The sequence below is a fragment of the Malurus melanocephalus genome, unplaced genomic scaffold (genome assembly GCF_030028575.1).
Source record: "Malurus melanocephalus ecotype Western Australia unplaced genomic scaffold, MMel_1.1 scaffold_514, whole genome shotgun sequence".
NCBI classification, from domain to species: domain Eukaryota; kingdom Metazoa; phylum Chordata; class Aves; order Passeriformes; family Maluridae; genus Malurus; species Malurus melanocephalus.
In genome coordinates this window covers 24,380-46,198 of record NW_026623746.1, presented here as the reverse complement: position 1 = coordinate 46,198, position 21,819 = coordinate 24,380, and the positions used below count along the sequence as shown (strand labels likewise).

The 21,819-nt window shown below is 50.6% G+C and overlaps 1 protein-coding gene across 3 annotated transcripts in view; it reads left to right on the top strand.

Moving 5' to 3' along the window:
• Positions 1 to 18: 18 nt before the first annotated feature.
• Positions 19 to 21,819, top strand: part of LOC130582672 (dedicator of cytokinesis protein 11-like) — a 45,623-nt gene continuing 23,822 nt past the window's right edge. For all 3 annotated transcript variants that reach the window (XM_057381535.1, XM_057381534.1, XM_057381536.1), the window contains exons 1-6: positions 19 to 154; positions 16,376 to 16,492; positions 16,718 to 16,807; positions 17,484 to 17,566; positions 18,143 to 18,212; positions 20,338 to 20,433. In XM_057381535.1, the coding sequence (XP_057237518.1) occupies positions 53 to 154; positions 16,376 to 16,492; positions 16,718 to 16,807; positions 17,484 to 17,566; positions 18,143 to 18,212; positions 20,338 to 20,433 (558 nt within the window). In that variant the 5' untranslated portion in view covers positions 19 to 52. The remainder of the gene's footprint in view (positions 155 to 16,375; positions 16,493 to 16,717; positions 16,808 to 17,483; positions 17,567 to 18,142; positions 18,213 to 20,337; positions 20,434 to 21,819) is intronic.

Here is a 21,819-nt window from a genome sequence, read left to right as displayed (position 1 = left end):
AGCCGAGACACGCAGGCTCGGCTCGGCTCGGCTCGGCGCGGACCATGTCGCCATGTCGGAAGTGAGGAAGTTCACCAAGCGGCTCAGCAAGCCGGGCACGGCGGCCGAGCTGCGGCAGAGCGTCTCGGAGGCGGTGCGCAGCTCCTTCGTCCTGGTGAGCGCCCGGAGGAGCCGCGCCCCGGTCCCGCTCGGCGATGGGCGGCAGCGGGAGGAGCCCGGCAGCGCTGGCGAGGGGCAGAGCTGGGCAGGGAATGCGCCCAGAGCGGGGAGAGGAAGAGGAAGAGACTGGCGAGGGGCCCGAGAAAGGGCAGAGCTGGGTCGGGGCTGGGCAGAGCGGGGGATGCGCAGGGCGCGGCGGGGCAGGATTTGGGAAGCGCTGGGCAAGAGATGGGGAGAGCGCGGCTGGGCAAGGCTGGGATGGGGATCCCCTCTTTGGGATCCTCTGTGTGTGTGTGTGCTGCCGTGCCACTCCACCTGCCGCCACCGCGCCCCTCGGAGCCGCTCGGAGCCGAGAGGATCGCAGGGAAGCGCAGCTCCATCCTGGCTGAGTTGGTGCCGGGGCGCTGGGAGCGGCAATGAACGGGAACCTGAGTGCAGGGCACTGAGAAAACAGGAACGGGGCTCGCCCTGCTCGGGGTGCAGACAGTGTGAAAGCCGMACATGGGCAGGGCAGGGCTGAAGGGCACGGCCCGGCAAGGTGAGACAGCGGCAGAGSCTTTGGCGTGAGCCCGAGATATCCCGGGAATCGCGCTCGGATGCTGGGCTGAAAGTCACCGCGTTATCAGATGCGTTTCATCCCGGCGTGAGGGATGCTGCAGCAGGTTGTCTTTGTTGTGCTCACAGCTGTGCGAGCGGTAGTGCTGCGCCTCGGGAGGATGCCGGGGTCAGCTCACAGCTTCCCGGGGCTTTGTTGGATGTGTTTCACTGGTGCTCATTGAATTACTCGAGCGTGTAATCAACTTTGACCTTGACTTTGATGGAAGGAAGGTTAGTCAATGGGATATGCAGAAAGTGCAGTACAAGTTCAGAAAATAATTCCTATTAGCTCTCTAGTATTAAATTAAATGGCATGTGCTATTAACTAAATTGAGGGGTTTGAACATTTTTTTTTAAACAGAGTTTTCTTGTAAATTTACCGATTTCTAAGCCTGAAAACAAAGCCATGGTGATAATCTAGTGCTAGTTTTTGCTTCCTGTGTGCAGTTGTTTGGGGATCCTTATGAACTTCCATGTGATTTGCTTTCTCTCTTTCATCAACAATACACAGGGACAAAGGCTTTGTACAAGCTGATGGAACTTCTCATTAAAAATGAAATTGKGTATATAAGAGCAGAAGAGCTTTGCTTTACAGGCAAGTGGTTATTTGGTGCCCATGTCAGGTTGCTCTTCTCAGAAAGGGAAGGGAAAGGAAGGGTGGGACTGCRGATGAAGATAAATAAAACCTTGACAGGAACCCAAAGGAGCCGTCAGAGTCCAGCATCCATCATGCAGCTGCTCTTTTTCTGATCCTCTCTAGGGTTTCATTGCCCACACTGTCCCTGCCAACTTCTCTCTCCTTCTGGCAGGCAGATCCCCAGAGCTGCTGTGCTGCCTCGTGTGTTTGCAGCCAAGCACCGGAGGAGGGTGAGGGCAGGTGTTTGTGATCCCTGGCTCTTGGCAGAGCTTCCTGCTTTCGACAGTTCAGCAGCAACGGATAAATCCCAGCGCTTCTGCATCGCTAGGAAGAGCCATGAGCCTCTGCAGTGATCAAGGAGTGGGAAAGGAGGTGGCACGAGCTGATAGGACCATCTCAGATGGCATTTTGGCCTCCCTCAGTGACTGAGGATGAGGTTTGTTCCAACAAAAAGTGGTTCCTCTCTGCTACTTCATTGTCCTTGTGAGGCAGAATGCCTCCTTGTAGGGAGGGTACAGAGGGGATCCTGGGCAATGATGCTGGGGAATGATGGAGCGAGGGTGAGACTGAGAAGTTACAGTTTCTGATCCTGTTCCCATGGTGAGGCTCAGCTTGGTGCTGATGGGCAGCGGCAGAGCATGGTGTGAGCACATCCCCATCCCATCCACCCTGTCCTTGCCATCGGCAGTGTGGGGAAGGTGGAAGGGTCCAGCATCAGGACTGTGGCAGCAGGCTGTGATCCCAGCTGTGCCTCACCCTGGGGCAGTGCCGAGCTCACCGGTGCCCCTGGGGAGCAGGGGGTGGTTGGTGGGTGTGTGAGGAATGGGAGCTGTGTTTGGTAACTGATGGAGCAGGCTGGCAGGTGGTGCACTGTGTCCCAGGGGATCAGGAGCTGGGACTTTCTGAAGCAGACTGAAGTTGCACTGCAGCTTTGCGTGGCAGGATCCCATCCCCTTCCTGCAGCCTGCACTCAGCAGGTGATGTTGAGTCAATAAAAACATGGGAATAGTTCAATATTCCCTCGGTCATCCTGGCAGGTGCCGTGGCTGTCTGCTTGCCTTGGGGCTGAAAGCACAGCTATCCCTGGTGGTGAGCGTGGAGTAGATGAAGGGGAGATGAGCAGAGTTGAATGTTGGAGGTACCAGTGGCACTGTGAGGCTCTTTCAGCGTGTTGGTGGAGCTCAGCCTTTGGGCATTCAGGGCACTCCTYGAGACAAGGACCTGTCTGGAATAAGAAGCTGTTTGCAGTCAGTGAATGAAATGCTCATAAATGGAAACATCTCAGTGATGAAAGCTTTTAACGTCATGGAAGTGGTCAGCTCGACCAGAGCCTCAATTTGTGCGTTCAAGGAGATGTGTCTCCAGTCAGGAGCCGCGTCCAGCCCGAGGGAGTGCCATGTCTGGTACAGTGTGGTTCCAAACCTTCTGTCCTGCAGTGAAGCCCATGCCATCATTTCTGTCCCTGGTTTTCTATTTATGCTTGTCTAGTGCAAGGACAATATTTACATTGTTGACTTTGGCACGGCTTTGCTCCTCGTGGTTGTGAAAGGGAAGCGTTGGACATGGTGGTGTTCGGCAGCGAGGGGAGGTTGTCCCTTTCCAAGGTGTCCTGGAGTACCTGTGTCCACCCACTGCCCTTTGGACCAGCTGCTAGGATGCAGTCAGTGCTGTTCCTGTTGGGTCTGAGCAGAGCTGGGCTGTGCTGGGGAGCTCAGGGGTGCTTTGGGAAGCACGGGGAAGGATGAGGTGCAGTTCACTTGTTCTCACTGCTGTTCCCAGCATCCCGGCTGTCGCTCTGGCCTCGCACCTTGCTCACAGCCAGGCTGTGTAGGGGAGGAAGAGCGGAGCAGGAATCCCTGGAAAGCAGGCACAGCCCTGCAGAGCAGCGCTGGSAGTGCCRGGGTGCCGGGGGCAGCTGTGCTCTRTGGGAACCCGGCTCCTCTCTGCGTGCTTGTCTTGGTGAGGCTGCAGGGCAGATTGTATCTTCTCAGCTCTGAATGGTCCCTGATGTGTGCTACTGATTACAACTGGGGATGAAGTTCTGGCAGACTAATTGAGAAATAATGTCACTGTTTTATTTAAACAGACAAATTTAACGAAAGCAAAGTGTTAGTTGGCAGGTGGGATAAATGACACACTTGAAAGATAAAGTGAAATGTTAAGATTAGGTTGAAGAAAGGAGCAGTCARAGCCCAAGAGTGATAACTTAAGCCATTCTTAACCAAGAGATTAYYRGCATCTCAAACCTTGGGGCACTAAYAGTAATGTTCAGTGTTAGGAGTGCAGTTTCAGAGCCAAAATGCTGATGATACCTGGGAGAGGCATCTGGGCTAGAGCTCCCAGAGAGCAGCCAGAGACCTTTGGCAGTGGATGAACACGGGTGATTTTGGCTCAGACCTTCAATCTCCCTCCTCTACATCCTCTGATGTTGCTGAGTAACGGTGGGGAAGAGGAGCAGTGAGGCAGGAGAGCCCTGCCCTGGGGGACAGCTGCTGTGGGACCTGGGCAGTGCTCAGCTCAGACCTGGCCAGAGGATCCCATCTGCAAGGCATCCCAGCAGGACCCCATCTGCAAGGCATCCCAGCAGGATCCCATCTGCAAGGCATCCCAGCAGGATCCCATCTGCAAGGCATCCCAGCAGGATCCCATCTGTGCTCGGGTGTGAGTCCTGGCTCTGGGGAGGTGCCTGTGCACCCCTCCTTCACCCCATGGAGTGCAGTGGGGCTCTGTGGGGTTGAGCAGTTGAAGAGCACTCCTGTGTGATGGGATCCTGGGTCTTGTGGCACTGCCCCAGCAGCAGCAAAGGCTTTTCCTCAGCCTCGGGATCCCGATCAGCTGCATGGGACCCCTGCTTTGTGTGGGTGAGGCCAAAGCTGGGAGAGGCCCTGTGCTGTCCCTTTGTGCCCCTCCAGGGAGAGGGGGCCGTGTCTCCACCCTTGTGCAGCTTTTCCAGGTGTCATTCTCCRTGTCGTGACAGAGAAATTAAACGTGTGGGAGGCACAGGATCAGAGCAGCAAGCACTTGACAAAACACAGATGATGCATTTTCCCACAGTGCTGCCAGACCCAGTCATCTGGTGGCAGTTTTGAGTCTCGCACAATTGCTCTGATTTTCTTTAGATCATTTCTATACGGATCAACTGAAGATGCACTTACTGCTTTGCCTTAGAGACTTTAGAAAGGGTGCAGAGCCAGAGTATCTTATCTGAGARGCAGCAGCTGCAAAGGATTTGCCCACACTGTGTCAGCCAGTCCAGGGGAGCATCTCTGGGTACACCCAGGGCACAGCTTGGTGGCACCCAGGCRCTCACAGCTCTTGGCCACACATCTGCCAGCAATGGCAGTGTGGAGAACCCCTGCTTACAAACGACTGCATGGATCCTTGCCATCCAGAAGCATTCAGAGCATTCTGCTCCCTGTGTTCCGTGGTGCTGTGGGATGTGSTCCCTGGAAGCTCCCTGTGAGAGGRTGGGCAGTGTGCCAGCAGGAGATGGGTTTTGTTTGATCCTGGCTGGGCTGGGCTCCTACGAAGGCTCAGTTTCAGTCAGACTCAAAAAGGAGATATAAAGCTCCTTAATGGGGAGACTGAAGAGGTTTTGACTGGAGGCAAAAAGGCATTTTGTTCTATCTGTGCTTTTTTTTTTTCCAGCTTAAACTACATTATTAGTGTCTCAATTTATGCTCATGCAGAGCAAATCAGCTTTCTGCATAGAATCCTCTTTTAATAAGCTAAATTCGCTTTGATCAATATGAAGCCTGTTTATATGCAGCGTTTGTAGTGATCTTGGCACTCAAGAGAGACAGAGTATGTGCGTGTTCCCCCTGGGGGTAGTCAACATGCTGTGTTTGCACAATTTACATAGAAAAACAGACATATATGAGGCATGGGAGGAAATTCTGCCCCTGCCTAAGTGGGCGGGAGTTTTGCTGTTGGTTTAACCAGGGCAGGATTTGCCTGCTGTGGCTGGCTGCCCCCAGAGTCGGCCACCTCAGCCAGCCCTGGTCACTCCTGTGGAAGTGTTTGTGGGCAGAATGTTGTTCATAGGGCCTTATTCAAGAAAACTCTTTAACACATTCCTAAAATGAAAAGGTTTTGCTGCAAGGGGCTGGGTCCAGCCTGGTGACACAGCGCTGGGCAGTGTGTGCCAGGGAAATGCCCGGGTGTGCTCCTGCCTGAGCACACAGCAGTGCTGGAGTGGATGAAGGGCACGGCTGGATGGAGAGGAGGAAGCTCCCAGTGCACTCTGCAGCTCTTTGGGACCAAAGCTTTGGCACATCTCCTGCTGATAGCCAGTCCTGAAGAGATGGAGCCGTCCCTCGCCCTTCTGTGAGTGCCTGTGTGCTGAGATATGACTGTCACAGGATGAGCTGCAGCTGAAATGTCCACTTATCAAGGTTTTTGGAGGCAATCAAAAGCTTTTGATGGGCACTAAATCTTATTTAAATATATGTGTCCTCCTGSCTGTTATTCCTGTCTCTAGGAAGAGAACAAAGCATCCAGCCCTTACATGTGTTTATCTCTTACCATATTTTGCCAGCTGGGGTTTTAGCACTTGCTGGGCAGGCTGGGAGTGGTTTGTTCTGTGCCAAGGACAGTGCCATGACAATGCAGGTGTCCCTGCATGGACAGCATCTGCTCCAGCCTGCACCACCAGTGCAGTGGAGTGCCTGGAGCAGATGGTGGTGGTGGTGCCTGCAGCCAGTGCCAGCCCTGCAGCTGGGAGCTGGTGCACTCAGAACCCACTCAGGGTGTGCTCCTGGGCTTTGTTTTAGTCTCTTCTGCTACCTGGAGGTATTTGCAGGTATCTCCCTCACTTGAACCAGGACCACCTGCTGTAGTSTGTGGTGTGGCATCATTTTTCATGTAGCTGGGAGGCTCTTCCATCATTTCACTTGGCCCTCTGCATGCTGATTTATTATCTSTAATGGTGCAAAATTGCACAAAGCTTTTGACATTTCTGTGGCCTGAAAATGCAAGTCACGGTCACACAGAGCAGCTGAACAGCAGCCAGACATGGGGCACACGTGTGCTTCAGCATCCCTGCTTAATTGGCCTCCTCACTCCTGCTTTGTCCAAGGAAGAAAAGASTGGTTTCTTATACCTTTGTGGCCATTGCTGTCATCTCAAAAATGCTGGAATACGTTTCCTTGCCACCAACTCTTTCCATCTCTTTCATTCTCGTAAAAAGTACAAATCAAAGCTCTCCCTTGCTGGCTCCTCTTTCCTTCAACACAGCCCTGACTTATCTTTACAGTTTTTTCCMTGCCTCCTGCTGCTTCTCTAATGGGGTCAGGGCTGCTTGTTCCTGACCCCTTTCTCACCCCTCTCTCTCGCTGAAAAGCAGTTTCTTCTCTCCCCTATTAATATCTCCTGTCACAGGGCTGTTCCCGGGGAGCGGTTGCGTCTGGAAGGAGATTCTGCCTGTTTTGGTCCCCACTCCCTCATCCTGCCCCTGATTCCCTTCTGGGTGACATCCCCACTGCAGCCTGGCCTCTGTGGTYCCTGAGCATGGGAGCAGCCAGGAAAACACATCCCCTGTGCAGTGTGAGGAGCTGGTGGTKTCACAGTGCTGTACATCACTCTGGGAGCCCCAAGAGCCGCACGTGGAGCAGGATTTTGGCAGCAGTCAGGGGTCTGGGGTGTGGGCTGGGCTGCAGTGTCTGTGTGGGGAGCAGGACACGTATCCCGGGGGTCTGGAGGGAGCCACAGCTCAGAATGGCAGCTGCTGTGTCTGCCAGGGCTCTGTCAGCCTGCCAGCACACGGCTCTGGAGTTCAGCCCTGGGGACACGGGGTTAGCTGGGGCAGGGACTCAAGGGAGACACTGTGACAGCCAGAAAGGGATGGAGGGACACAGGGACGTGAGAGGCYTGGCAGGAGCTGCATTTGTGACAGGGGCAGGTGGAAAAGTCGTGGTCAGGGGGAAAAGGGAGTCTCCTTTTTTTGGAAGGAGGTGATGGATTAGGCTGGGGTGGGCTGAGTGCCCACAAAACTGGTGTCCAGGGAGGCCAGCCCTGCTTCCAGCAGAAAAACTTTCCGTGGCACTTTGGGGCTCCAGAAAAGCTGCACTGGACGCAGACAGGTTTTCCTCACAGTTCTGCCTTTCCTTCTGTGCCTGGGGAGCCCTAAACTCTCCCTTGTCCTGTTGCATGGTGCTGGAACTTGAACAGATATCTTTATCTGGGGAAGATTTGGGGTGCTCCCATCACAGCCCATTTTGTCTGGGTTGAAGCCTTGAAGGCTTTGTCCCTTGCAGAGCCCATCCACAGCCTTTCCTTCCTTTGGGGAGTGCAGAGTTTAACCTGACAGCCCCTGCAGCTCTTTGCACCTGTACCCAAAGCCTTCAGCCCAAAAATGGAGCRCAGATGAGGGTGAGACAAACAACAACTTCCTGAGCTGCCGAAAGCGCTGTGGCTGCGCTGCTGGGGCAGCCCAAAACCATCCTGTGGCTTCCTGCTCCTCCCCAGTGCTGCTCTGTGGGCTTGGACGGGTCTGTTCCTCTTGTCCTGGCTCTGTCCATGCCCCAGTGGGGCTGGGAGCTCTCTCCTRCTCACCCGGGGCAGTGCCTTTGGCGAGCGGTTTCCTAAGCGAAAAACAAGAGTTTAGGACAGACAGGAAAGGGAGGGGTTCTGCTTTATGTGCCATTAATTGCTTTAAGATGTTCTGGAGCTGGCTAYTCTGGATCTGGATGCTAAATATAAAACTGATACTACATAAATAAATGATGAAATACGAGTGACATCCGAAAAGCACTTCGGGATGTTCGAGTTAAGAACCTAAATAAATAACATGTATTATTGTCGTTGTAATTACTATTTTCCTTTTTTAGCRTGCCTGAGCTTACAGAATGTTTTGAGAAGTCCTATCTGGCAGAAATTCAGCTGTCCCATAGAAACCAGGACCCTTTTGCCAATTTCTATTAGCTCTATTATTTTCGGAGGAGAAAATCAAAGCTGTGACGTGTTTTCACATCTCTCGTGCTCTGGCTGCAGATGCTCAGCTGGGTGCAGGTGCAGTTGGGCTGATGTGGAGTTACCCTGATCCCTTCTCTGCTCCTCGAGGGGAAGGGCTGGATTTGAGCCAGGCAGGGACTCAGGGGACATCAGGGCTGAGCTGGGGACAGAGGCACCCTGGCAGCGTGTTGTCACTGGTGTCTGTCACACAGGAGCAGTCTGTGATCCTGAGCAGGGTCAGGCACTGGGACGAGGGTGCTGACAGCACTCTCAGGTGCTCATCCTAATGCATTGCCCTGTACAGGAGCAGTGCTGGATCACCTTGGGTGTGTGCTGGTGACAGAGGTGGCTCATGCCCCCAGCTGCCACTTTTTCTGCTGTGTGAAGATGGGCTGGAGTGGCAGCCCTGCTCTCTCAGCTGGGCCACTCACACTTGGGCTGTGAACTCTCACTGCCTCATTGCCAGTGCAGCTGTTTGCTGAGGGCTGTTTCCTTTGCCTAAGTGATTATGCAAGAATCTCAAGCTTTCAGGAAAAAAAAACAGCGTTCCTGACCCTCATGGCTGCAGAACTCTGCTTCAGAGTGGGATCAGCTAAAGCCTGTGGAGTCCACTTTTGAGTAAGTGGAAGGGAAATGAAGAGTCATACTGATTATCCTCGCTTCCTGTAATTTCTAAACCAATTTGAAGATACTTGAAGGCCTGAATTCATTTTATTTGACAAGCCTAATAATGAGAGTTAAAGGTTTGCATGTCTACAGTGACATCAGTTTTCTGACTGTTCCTTCAAGCCCTCTCCAAGCTGGTGTCACACCAGTGCTGCTCTTGGGGACAGAGGGTGTTACATTGAGAAAGGAGATGTCCACCTTACAAAACATCCATTTCTGGTATCAGCCAGGGCCTGCAGCGCAGGAGGGGAGAGCTGTGGGTCTGTGCAATGCTTTTGCACAGAGCAGGGTTGGGGTGGAGGAGGCACAGGAGAGGGGCTGCCGTTGGCTCCGCGCTTTCGGATGGAACGAGTGAGTCATTTCCACTGCCAGCGTTCTCTTGTGGGTGCCAGGGCTGTGCACTCATCCTCCCTTCCCCACCACGTCATTTTGTGTTTCTCTGAGAGCTTCTGTAAGGTGCAGCCACCTCCCTGCAAGGCAGAGAAGGGGCAGGGTGGGTGCAGCAGCCTTGTGGTGCCAGCCCTGCATTTGGAGCTGGGGCTCGGCACACACTGGCACAGAGATGGCACCGTGTGACTGTCACCAGAGCCCTGTCCAGCGAGACCCTGACCATTGATGTGTGGCTGTTTAGGGGGCTGCTGCCCATGAAGGCTGTGCAGAGCCTTGCTCTGAGCTGTGCTGGCTCCTGATCCCTCCTTGTCAGGCCCTCACCAAWTCCTTCTTCCTTTCCTGATTGCCCACGGGGCTCCTCTCCTGTCTGCAGTGCACACCTTCTCTGCCATCCCCTCTTGGCCTCCCTGACCCCATCTCCTGCCTCTCCAGCCCAGCCTTTGCTCAGTCCCTGTCTCCTGTGATGTGGCCCCTGCACAGATCCATCCCCAGAYGAGTAAAATCCCCATTCCTCTTTCCACCCACCCCTTCACCACCTTGGGCCAGCTCCTGAGACCCTTCCCTCTCCGTGCTTCCCCTGCTCCTTGTTCTGGTGAGGGTTTCCTCTCTTGCCATTTCACAAGATGCTCTCTGTGTTTGCCTGCCCACCTTACAGTCCACCCCCTCCCCTGTCCCAGGTGTTGCTGTGGTGTCTCAGTGTTTTGGTGTCTTCAGCACAGCCAGGATTCCTGGCTAGGCATTTCTCTTGTCTTTTTAGACTTCCTTCTCTCTGGCCAATGTAAAAATAGTTTTGGCCTGCTCATTCCCAGCTTTATCAACTGTTTTTCATCCTTGAGGTTTTTGCCCTCCTTTTGCAAGGAGGGTTTTTGCATCCAGCTGAGTGCTGGGTTTGCAGCAGCCTYGTGGCCATGAGCTCCCCATCACCTGCTGGGAGCTGCCTCATCGCCTCCCTGCTGATTTCTTCCCAAAATGTGGCTTTGCTGAGAAGCCCACAAAGCTCTTGGCAGCAGCAAGGCTGCGTCGTGTTGTGACTGCTGCCACATGTGCTGACTCACGCTGTCTCCCTGCCTGCCCTTCCTCCCCTCAYCTCTGTTCCCACCTCTTCCCTCTCTCCTGGACTTTTGAAAGCAAAGTCATTGGGACACAGACTTTATTTTGGCTTTGCACAGGTTTGTGGCGGTTCCAAGCCCAGAGCTGATGGTTTTTCATTGTTCTTGTGCCCAGCAGTCTGGAATGATGAATTCTGTCTGCATCTCAGCTTTTGTAAATGAAGCTCTGTAGCGTTCCCACAAGCTTGAGTGAGAGTGTGTAAATGGGATCAGATGGCAGTGCAGGAACTGGGGGTGGARAAAGTGAGGAGTCACAAATGTGATTCTAAAAAAAAAAAAAAGGCTCTTAAAGACCACAAAATTTGATTTTGCCCTGACCTGATCTTTGAATCCCTGGCTGTGGAAAAGCTTTTCTATGGATAGAAATTGCTCAATTCCATGTGCCCATATAGTTTGCTGAGTGAGTTTGCTCAGTTCCCAGGCATCATTTAAATTCTCCCATGTACAGTCAGGTTTCATGAACAAAATTAAAAAATGGGGAGTTGTCTCTGCTGTTTTTGAGGCATCCCCACATTTCCAGATTGTGCATTGCAGTGGGGAGTGGTCCCTATGTCCTGGGCTGTTGCCAGTCTCAGAAGTGATGTGACTGTAGCTGTGACTGACGTGTCCAGAGGATAACTGTTCACTTCCATTTTTCCTCTCTTTAGCTTTCAGTTCTCCAAATTGACTTTTCCTCCCCTTTTCTGTGTATTTCACCTACTTGGCCCTTTTGGATTTGTTTTAAAATTCGGGCTTTGCTTGCCTTTCCACGTAAGTGCACCACAGGGTTGCAAAAGATGAGGCAGCAAACAGAAGGGTGTAGAATGGTTGCTAAACTTTGGGAAACATTTGCACACTCTGAGATAACACAGTTCTACATGTACACGTGATCTGTGCTCTTCTTCTCCCCTCTTCAGCTGCTCTGAAGAACCATCACTTTTGAAGTTCATTTGTGCTGATTTCAAGTGGCTGGGGGCACAATCTGGGTAGAGCTTCATTCCTGAGGATGTGAGAAAAAATCTCATGCTGGGGGCTGCTGAATGTGCAGGTTTTTCAGTGGAAAACCTGGAGGAAGCGTTGCAGGGCGGGGGTGTGTGTTTGAGTGTGTTTGTGTGTCTGTGTTTCTGTGTTTTAGTGTGTGTCTGTGTGTGTTTGAGTGTGTCTGTGTGTGTTTGTGTGTGTTTTTGTGTGTTTTTGTGTGTCTGTGTGTGTTTTAGTGTCTTTGGTGGCCGTTGGGACCACGAGAAGTGAAAGTTGTGCTGGGCTTGGTTTCCGCTGTGCACCGGCAGCTGCCGAGGGCTCGTGTCACTGCAGAGGGACGGAAAATTGGTTACACTGGAGSCAAACCATGGTTTGCCATTTTCTTCCCTGGATATTGTTTTAGAGGGCTGATCTCTCAGGACTGCAAATAGAAAGGATTTCTCATTGTTTTCCTTTGGCTGCTGCTTAAAAAAAAATCCCCAAATGTCACGTTTTTCATTCTGTATATTCACTCATCTCTTGGGTTATACCTGTTCTAATTCTGGGAGGAAAGGGTCTCAGAAAAACATTAGTCATGTAACAAAAAAAGCGGTGCATTTGTACGGCATTCAAATGCAGAACACTGGAAGACAGGTGGCTACTGTTTTTCAGGCACTGAAAGTTTTAAATAGGAATGTTCTTTCCCATAGTTTTYGACATGAATATCTCCAGCTTTTGTGAGCCTTTGTTTATAAAGCAAATTAAAGGAATTTTATATTTACAAAACGGATGCAGAAAGGTGGCAGTTTAATCTGCCTTAAGTATCCCCCTCTTTGTTAAGGAGAAATTCTCTTGCTCAGCCTTTCCTTTGCTGGTTTGTGTCTTGCAGGGGSTTTGTGCTCGGGCTGGCAGTGGGACCAGCAGGGCACTGGGGACAAGGATCTTGCTGGGGGTTTCCCTGGAGCCAAACTCTGTGCTCGTGTTGGCCAAAGGCAGAGCCCTGCGTTGGTGTGGTGGGCATGTTTCTGTTGAAAAATTCATTTCTCTGAATTTCCTGTGGAAATGCCAGCCAGCTGGCCTGTGCTGGGGAGTCARTGGTGCCACAGACAGGCTGTTGTTTGCCTGTGCTGCTGTCCCTGCACAGCCTCGTGACCCAGCGTGGCCAGGGGCTCCAGCACAGCCCTGCCTGTGCCTGGCCCGTGCTGGGGGAGCAGAGGGCACAGACAACACTGGCTGGGTGTTTTTGGGGACAGGCTGCTCTGTGGGGCTCAGACCTGGGGTTTTTTAGGAGGGGTGAGTGGGCTCCTCTGGGAGGGTGYGCTGCTCTCACGTTATCTTTGTTTAAAATCATGTTTATTTTTCTCTGAGGTATTTCGTGTGGTTTTTATCCCAGTACAGCACAGCAGTGTTTTGGGCTGGGAGTCACTGCTGGGGCATCCACAGGAGCCACAGAGAGGGCAGCTCACCCCAGCCTGCCCTGCTGAGCCACCAGGAACCCAGAGTAGCCCAGAGTAGCCCAGAGTAGCCCAGAGTAGCCCAGGAGCATCACAGAGCAGGGTCTGCCTGCCCTGGGTGGAGAGCAGCTCTCTGTGCCACAGAGCAGGATGCCTTTGGCAGTGCTGCCTGTTTTTTTCCTGCAGAATGCATTGATTTTGTTGCTGGACTGGCAGCATTTCTTCGTGCTTGGCTATTGGCTTCCCCTGTGGAGGAATTTGTGGTTTCTAAGACTCTAATTACTTTAGTGTAATAGTTTTTCCTCTGCTTTCGTAATGACTTTGGTGGGTGCCATCTGCTGTTGTGACAGTGCTGGGCACTGTGAGCTGAGCCTGGGTGGTGCAGGGTGTGCACTTCAACCTTCTGCAAAATTAAGACTTTGAAATCCCATTTTSAGCATTTAGAGCTTTATCTCCAGCCTGGCTGGGCTGAAGGGCAGCAGGTATTTGGGATGGCTCCCTCCTCAGTGCCCAGGTGTGTTTGCAGGGTGCCCGGCCCCATGGGCAGCTCCGTGCAGGATGGATGGAGGGGTTTGTTCCTCGAGAGCAGGCAGCAGCCACATCCTGCCCTGAGCAGCTGCTCTGCTGACAAACAGCATGCCCTGCATCTCCTGGCTTTGCTGTGGAGATGTGTCCGTGGTTCCTGCTGTGCCTGTGGCAGCCTGGGGGATGTGCTGGGGTGAGCGTGGTCAGAGTGACACTGAGCTGCAGGGAATGGAGGGGCTCTGGGTGCCGAGACAGGGAATTCGCACCCCTGGGGCAAGGGGAGCTCCAGGGACTGTGTTTGTCACAGCTCCAAACTCCTGTCTGGGTGCTGCAGAGCCCACCTGGGTGGCAGAGCACGTCCCTCCATCCCTGGGACATCCAATGGGTGCTGCAGGGTTTGTTGGACACAAATCCCAGCCTGCACCACACACTGTTTCCAATATCATTTCATCCATGAGAATGGAAGGGCTGTAGCAAGTTTTAAGGATTTTTTTTTTTTTTTCATATTTGTGGTAGGCAGTGCTCTGTAAGTTTTGAAACATCTCAGGTGAGGATCTGGGATCCTCTTCAGCTCTTACCCTCTAGTTGTCATTGAATCCCATGAGGGTGACTGCAGGACTTTGTCTTGCTGGTCATCAGAGGTGTCGGATTGAGAAAAGAAATGTCATCAAAGCCCCAACTTTAAAAAGGACAGCTTTAGAAACACAGTCCTAGTTTCAGGACCATGCTGCAAAGTTAAAAAGGGACTAAAAATACTGTGGAATGGCTGAGTTCAGTGTACCCAAAGAGAGTGGAAGGCTCATGGAGGGACWCAAATTTACTGTTGGAGCTGCTGCAGGGTGAGGTGAGAGCGGGGCTGGTTTGAGCTCTGGGGGTCGTGGCACTGCTTTAACCCACCCRTGCTGCTGAGTTTGGCCAGGATTTCTGCAGTAAATCAGAGAGGCTGGCAGAGCTGTGTGCCTGCTCTTGGGGGAAGGACAATCCTGGGGGCCCCAGACCTCAGAATGGATGTCCTGTTAATTCACATTCATTTGCAAAGCTGAGCAGACTTTCAGAAGTGCCTGAAATAAGACCGGTGTTTCACATGATTAACCAAATTCAATTAAGCATTTGACGAGCATGAGACTGACTGAGAGTAAATGAATTCCTTTCTCTGTCTACCTGTTGGGTTTTTCAGGCTCCTACTTTCCAGATGGGCTCTTTCTTTTCTTTTAAATCCCCATACAGCTTAGGTCTTGGATGCAGAGGCAAGAATTGCTCTGATGGCAGTGGGACTGGCAGAATTCCCCATTCCCAAACCCCCATGGCTGAGGGGAGCAGGCAGCACCCCCTGGATGCTCTGGCACCCAGCCTGGGCTCCCTGCTGACTGACCTTTGTCTTTCTCTCTGGTAATCTGMGGAGTGTGAGGTTCCTTTCAGGACTGTGCAAGCAGTGAAGCAAAGTTTTCAGAGASTGATTAAGAAGGGAATTTTTTCACATAACTGAGCTAATTCATGCTGGGCTCCTGCAGCATGGAAAAGAGACATTTTGAATGCAAAACTATGTGAGGTGTTTCATTAATGCATCACAGATCCTCAGGAGCCACAGGCACAGGAAAGGCACAGGACCTTTGGTTAGGATCAGGTTTGGAAGGGCAGTGTTGACTTCTTCCCTTGTCTCACATCACAGAAAATATTGAGTTGTTTGGACTYTTGGTGCTGTGGCTGTTTATCCAGTGCTGTTACACAGTGCTAAGCTTTTGGTCCTCATTTTAGGCTCATGTTTTTAGGCTGCAGGTTGTGCTGTGCTCTGTAAGAGACCTCGTGTGGGTCTCATCTTTAACTCCAGTCAGTGTGAGCAGCTCACCCCAAAAAGCCATTTGAGAAGGGTGAAGTTTGCTGCCCATGGGGAACCATCAGCTGTTCCTGCCCTGAGGATGGAGAGCCCAAGAATGTTACCCTGCAAATATCTCATGTCCAGAGGCACCAGGAATCACTGCTGCAGGAGGGGTTTCATGGACACTGCCCCTGGCAGGGCCAGGCATCAGGATTTTGGGCAAGGTTCAAAACAAGGCAAAGCTGATGGGTCAGAATTTGGCTCCTTGTTACTGTGACCACTCCTGTACAGAGCCATTGGCTGGCTTTTGGTGTGAAGTTTGATTTTCACAAAGCAGTGCTGAGTGCCTGACTCTTGCTCATGAGGTCTGAAGCTGAGATGGCGTTTGTCTGCTCCAGAAGTTGTGTTTTTCTCATTTTACCAAGTTCTGTTTTCTGGGTTTATAACACAGGCAAAATTAGTGCAATAGCAAACGTAATGAAGCTCTTCTAATAGTTTTTACTCGTGACTCCAGAGATTTTTGGAGAAGTTCCTCTGGCTTCCCAGAAATGTGAGTGAGAATAAATCGAGGCTCTAGCCTTTGGCTGTGTCTGAGGTGCGATTTATGGAGAGGGCTTTCCTGTCTTTCCAGAGGGATGCTGTTCTTCCTCCCATGGGCTGATTCCTGCTCTGGCAGTCGTAGCAGCAGCCTTGCTCTCATCATTCCAGAGAGAGCAGAGCTCTCATCCGCTCCTCCAGCAAAGCCAGCCCCAGGCTGAGCAGAGCAGGAGCCYGTGTTTCTGTACGGATGAGCTGCTTGAAGATGCTGGATCCTGCAGCTGCTAAAGCTATGGCCTGTCCAGGAGGATTTCTTGCTCCATTAGGAAATTAGAGTCTGTGCCGAGCCAGAGCAGCACAGAGCTTTGTTTCTTCCCRTAGCTTATTGCCAGACACAAATCACTTAACCCCTCATTGCCCTCTCTGCAAAACACAYTCATCAGTGGCTGCCTGCAGCACAGCAGTGTCAGTGCTGAATGATGGGCAGTCCAGTGGTCACACAGTGTGAAATAAAGCACAAGATGTTAGTTAGAGGTTATTTTATATACATATATAATATGTATGTGATCTTTTTCATCRTCTATTTTTCCTGCAGGAAAAAACRAAAGTGGTGGAACCTTTGGACTATGAGAACGTGATCCTTCAACGCAGAGTTCAGATCTACAGCGATCCCCTGCGGGACCTGCTGATATTTCCCATCGAAGATGTGTCTGTGAGTTTGCTCTGGCTCTTTCCCATGTTTGAGGCTCAGTTGTCTCCTGTCCTGCTTACCTTGGAAAATTTCCACCATTAACCACATGCTCATTTTGGCTGCATTACTGACACGTGAAACCAAAATGACCCACTGGTGGTTTCGGCCCACCACATTTATTAAAAGTGAATGTCAAGCCCTGAAGATGGARTTTGTGCTGAAAACGTGTTTTCCTTTTTCCTGCAGATCTCGGTCATCGGCCGGCAGAGAAGGACTGTCCAGTCCACGGTGCCAGAAGATGCTCTCAAGAAAGCTCAGAGTCTCTTTGTCAAAGAGGTAGGGGCCAGGTCCCTGTGAGAGCTGCCTTCAGCMCTGTGTGTCCCCTGGGCAGGGTGCYCAGCTGTGGCTCCTGATCTGCAGGATTGGCATCTCTTGGTTTTTCCTTTGCGGGAGGCGCTGCCAGCCCTGCTGCACACCAGAGCTCTCGCAGGTACCTCATGTGCAGAGTGTCTTTGCTGTGGGWTTTTACACAGCCAAGGTGTGTGGCTTTGCACCTGCCTGGTGAGCTGAGGATCCACAGCCTCCCTGGAGCCCTGGAGAGCTGTGGGTTTGTTGTGAAGTGCTGTTCTCCAGGACTGTTCCCTCCAAGAGGAGTGGACACAAAGCCATGTCCGGTGTCGAGTTAAACACGCGGCGTTTCCCAGGGCAGAGAGCTGCTGCTGTATGGAAAACCATCTCCTCCCAGATCACTACTCCTTTTTTAGAGCCCGGGAGCGATGTAAATACAAAATCTGTGGCTGTGTGGCAGGCCAGATGCTGTGTGATTTTTGTCTCTGTGCTGAAAAGGTTCCTCATGAAATTCTGCATTGCAACACAAAACAAGCGAAGCAGCCTTGCCCGCGCCCTTCCCACTGCTGCCTACCTCACCCTGCASTGTGTAACCTTTCAGACTGGTGCCTGCCTTTGTTTTCCTTGCTGTAGCTTTCTAAGAGCTGTSTTGTTTTCCTTTCAGTGCATTAAAACCTACAGCTCCGACTGGCACGTGGTAAACTACAAATATGAGGAATACTCGGGAGACTTTCGGATGTTGCCATGGTAAGCACCGTGCTCCCTTGGAATGCTAATGTGTGGTCACAGGGCTCAGCAGGAGCAGCCTGSCCTTCTCCTTGGTGCCTGTGCACCCCTCTCCAGGCTGCTCCTGTTCTGCAAGCTTGTTAAATGATTTTTCTTCTTAATTGGATGAAGGAAGTCTGTTCTGAGGGTCTGGAGGGGAGGTGAAGGCAGCAGCRGAGGAACGCTGTTGATCAAACAATGTTAAAATTTGGGAATAATCTTGTAGTCTGATCTTGGTTCTTTTTTTTTTGGTAAAGATGGAAGATAAACTGCCGTGCTCTCTCTTTGTTGCGTAAATGCAAGTCAGCAAAAACTGCAGAATCCGACAGCTAACAAGAGAAAGCTAATTACAGACTGCTTATGCTTAATTTCCATGAAATGCACTCAGAACTTAGCTCTCCCAGCTGTAAGGAGCTGTAGGTCTCTTGCAATCTATTTTTTGTGCTCTATTTTCTGTAGCCTGCAGTTTGGCTGTTGCTTCTGGATCCAGCATCAGCTGCTGGCTCAGGCAACCCTCGTGTTCCAGTCATTAAACATGAAAATGTGTTGTGATTTCAGCAAATCCTTTAGGCCAGACAAGATTCCTAGCCATGTGTTTGAAATTGATGAAGACTTTGAAAAGGATGAGGTAAGGAGAAGGTTGGTTTTTTGGTGTTTTTTTAACATATTCCTGTTAAAATGCGAATTTCACAAAGCAAAGCCAGAATTCAKTTCCTAGGARCAATTTTCTGGTGAGATGCTTTGTGCTGTGAGGATGGAGTCAAAAGGGAAGCAGGGATTTATTTCAAAGCAGGAGAAGGCAATCTCTTGGACCAAGGGTCTCCTAAGTTATCTGGAAGATTAGTCATATTTCTCTTGGCTTTTTTTCCCTGAAACAGCATCATAGGAAAAGGAAAATAAAGAAKCCAAGTGGTTACTAAGGAAAATTCTTCATGTCCAAAGCTAAAAATGGGCTATCTTGTTTTTCAACTAYGCTGTGGTTCTGGGGTCCTCCTCTTAAAAAGTTTTTTGCTTTACCCCATAACCTGCAATTTTTCATCACTCACTTCTGCCCATCGTGCCGACTGTGTCTGTACTGTGCCAATTCTGGGAGGCRTTTGCTTCCTCTGGAGGTTGGAATCTTTGTGCTCAGCTGGTTGCAGGGAAGATTTGCAGGCCTGGAGCTCCTCTGGGATGTGTCAGACCTGGTGGTTATTTTGGATGGTGCAGATGCCATGTTTCCTGCACATATTGCATTTGCTACAGAAGGGATGAGTTTTGTGTTTCAAGTCACATGGAGATTAATCCACCACGTGACATTAGGAAGTTTTTGTTTACAGAGGGAAAGGTTTAGCCCAGCTGTTTAAAATTCCCTTGGCACCATGATGTTGCTGCTGAGGAACTTAGAGAGGAAAAGGGAACTTCATTGCAGAGCTGAAGATTTGGAGGGGCTGTTTCATGCTCCTTTTTCACAATCTCTGTGTATGTCCCAGCACACCTCAGTTCTGGACTGCATCGGCTTCTTTATAAATGGAAATGTTTTGTCAARTTTGGCCTTAATCATTTTTTGGCTGTGTTGTTGGTTTGCATTACATCATTAACTCGAGGGGTTGCCTCTTTAAAAATATCTGCCCTGGGCTGGAGTTGTTGCTGTTCGTTGTTATCAGCGTGCTTCCGAAAAAGCAAAAGGACAAGAGTGTGCTATCAAAATTTGGAGACCTTTCTTCTTCTGGCCAGTGTCCCAAATACCCAAACAAGAGGAGTTACTGAGGTTTGTTGTGGAAGAGTGTTCCGAGTGTTTTCACAGATGTTTTGACGTTTATATCTTTTGGCACAGCCATATCTGGAGGGTTCTGTTACCGTTTCCCGACAGAGCATTTGCATTAGAATTGTGTAATGGAAATTCAAGTAAAAGAAATCTCTTGATGAAAAAAGGTGAACCTTTATGAAGGAGAAATCATGGGTTGTTTAACCCAGGGAAATAAAGTATCAGAAAATTTACTGTGGAYGTTTGACATGAAAAGAGTGAAAGCCTGTCCCTTGGGATGCAGCAGCTCTATAAACCAACCCTTTCATGGCTCAGGGGAGGCAGCTCAGGGCTCCTCTGCTGCTGAGTCACTGGAAGCCCCAGGGTGAGCTTTTCTCATCACTCTGGGCTCTCATTTCCCTCCCCATGGAGGTCATGGTTAGGCATGAATGGAGAGCCATTCTCCCTTTCTGGACCAAGGGACAGGAGCGGATGGAAACCCTGGCTGGTGCCAAGAGCAGCCTGGTTGAGTCACCTGAAGCTTTTTTTTTGTTTGATAACTGTGAAATTAGCCAGTTACATTTCAGTTATTGGGGTTTGGTGGTTTTTGCCTAAAYGTAAAATGTGGGAATGACAAAAGGAAATGACAGAGTAAGTTCAGAGTTTTGCATTTTGCAACTTCCTAAACAGATCATCTCAAAATTTTCCATCTTCCCCAGGTTTTTGAAATACTGCATAAGAACCAGCTAACATTGCCTCACTGCTGTGCAGCTCTATCAGCATAGATGTATTCTTTCTTTTTTTAAAGGTGACTGACCCAAACTGATTTGGGTCAGTTTTGCCTCTTTATTGGAAAGAGGTAGCCCTGATTTTTTTTTGTTAATCATACATTCTGCATGTCACTGTATTGCTGTAGTTAAAATGCTGTTGCTTTCCATGGTAGACAAATCCCTTTGTCCAAGGGGCATTTCTTGTTGGAGACAGTTYACCTGGCCTCCTCTTTTTCTCATCTTTTGCTGTCCTTCAGGATTCCTCTTCCCTGTGCTCCCAGAAGGGYGGTGTGATAAAGCAGGGCTGGCTGCACAAAGCAAATGTCAACAGCACCATCACTGTCACCATGAAGGTGAGTTTGGTCTGGTTAKGAGACACGAGGTGAAGTTCAGACCACATCTCCAAAGCTCCTGGGAGCACAGTGGGTGGGTTTGGGTTGGGATGGGCATCTCCTCTTGTAGGATATCCCATGGTGGGCTGGAAAACCCAGTCTGGCTGCAGTTTTTGTTCCCCATCTCCCCAGCACGTGAGATTGATGCACTTTAGACCATGACAGGCAAACTGGCCAAAAAGGTGAAGCACGTTCYAGTAAAGCAAGATTATTTTCTGGACGAGCAGCTGAGGCCCAGGAGAGGAAGGCAGCTGGGATAAGTGAAACAGCTGCCCTGCAGAGACAGCTTTCTGAATTGATCATTTCCTTGCTGGTTGGAAATATGTACAGAGGCCAGCTCTAAATTGAAATGATAAATCTTTGCTTTTAGAGCAGGGGTGATATTACTGCAGACATGTAGCATTACTGACATAAAAGCAACAGCTGCCTTGTCTCCTGTTCTCTGTTCTCTGTAATCCAGCGTGACATTGCTTAGATTGTGCAGAGATTTTTGCCTGTTCCACCACAGGTTTTTGCTGTGGCAGTGAGCCTGTCTGCTGTCCCAGCAAGCACAGCACAGATGGAGTGTTAGGAAGCTGTGCTCAGTGCTACAGCTGAGGGATGGCTGCAGCAAGGCTGCTTTGTGAGGAGATACTAAAAAARTCTCAAAAAGCCTGATTGTTCCAGGGCTTGATCCAATGAGTTATGCTTYCAGGAGATGTGGAACAGGACTGTTCATAGGCCTATATTTGAATGTGTGTTTTAAAATGGGCTTGAAGGTGGTAGACAGAACAGGATTTTCTGATCCTCTGCTTTTCCAAGCAAGGTTAAAGCAACTTTCCTTCCTGAAACCTCTGGAGGAGGTATGATACATGCTCAAAGCAGTCAGTTGTGTCCAGTGAAACTCTAATACAAAGTACTGAGAATCAGTAGCTGTTCTCTGAGCTGTGTCTTTCAAAACACCTCTAAGGCACATGTGAGGAAGCTGAGGGCTTTGTCCATCCTCAGCCTTATCACCACTTGGAGAGGCTGCTGTGCTTTGTCCACCTTGTGGTTCTTTTACTGCTCTTGGTGCCTCATGCTGTTGCTAAGCGTGTGGAGAGTGTGTTTTATGGAGGGCTGAACCCCAGGTTAACTCTCATTAGGCTGCAGCTGCCACCCTTTGTTTCAGAGCAACCTTTCCTTTGCAGAGAACTGCCCTGGTTTGGCCCAACTCTCCCTGCAGCGTGTTGGTGGCCTGGACTGCGGCCACGGCATCAGGATTGTCCTTCTGTCCTTCTCTGCCCAAATGCACTTCTCCATCCATCCATCCATCCATCCATCCATCCATCCATCCATCCATCCATCCATCCATCCATCCATCCATCC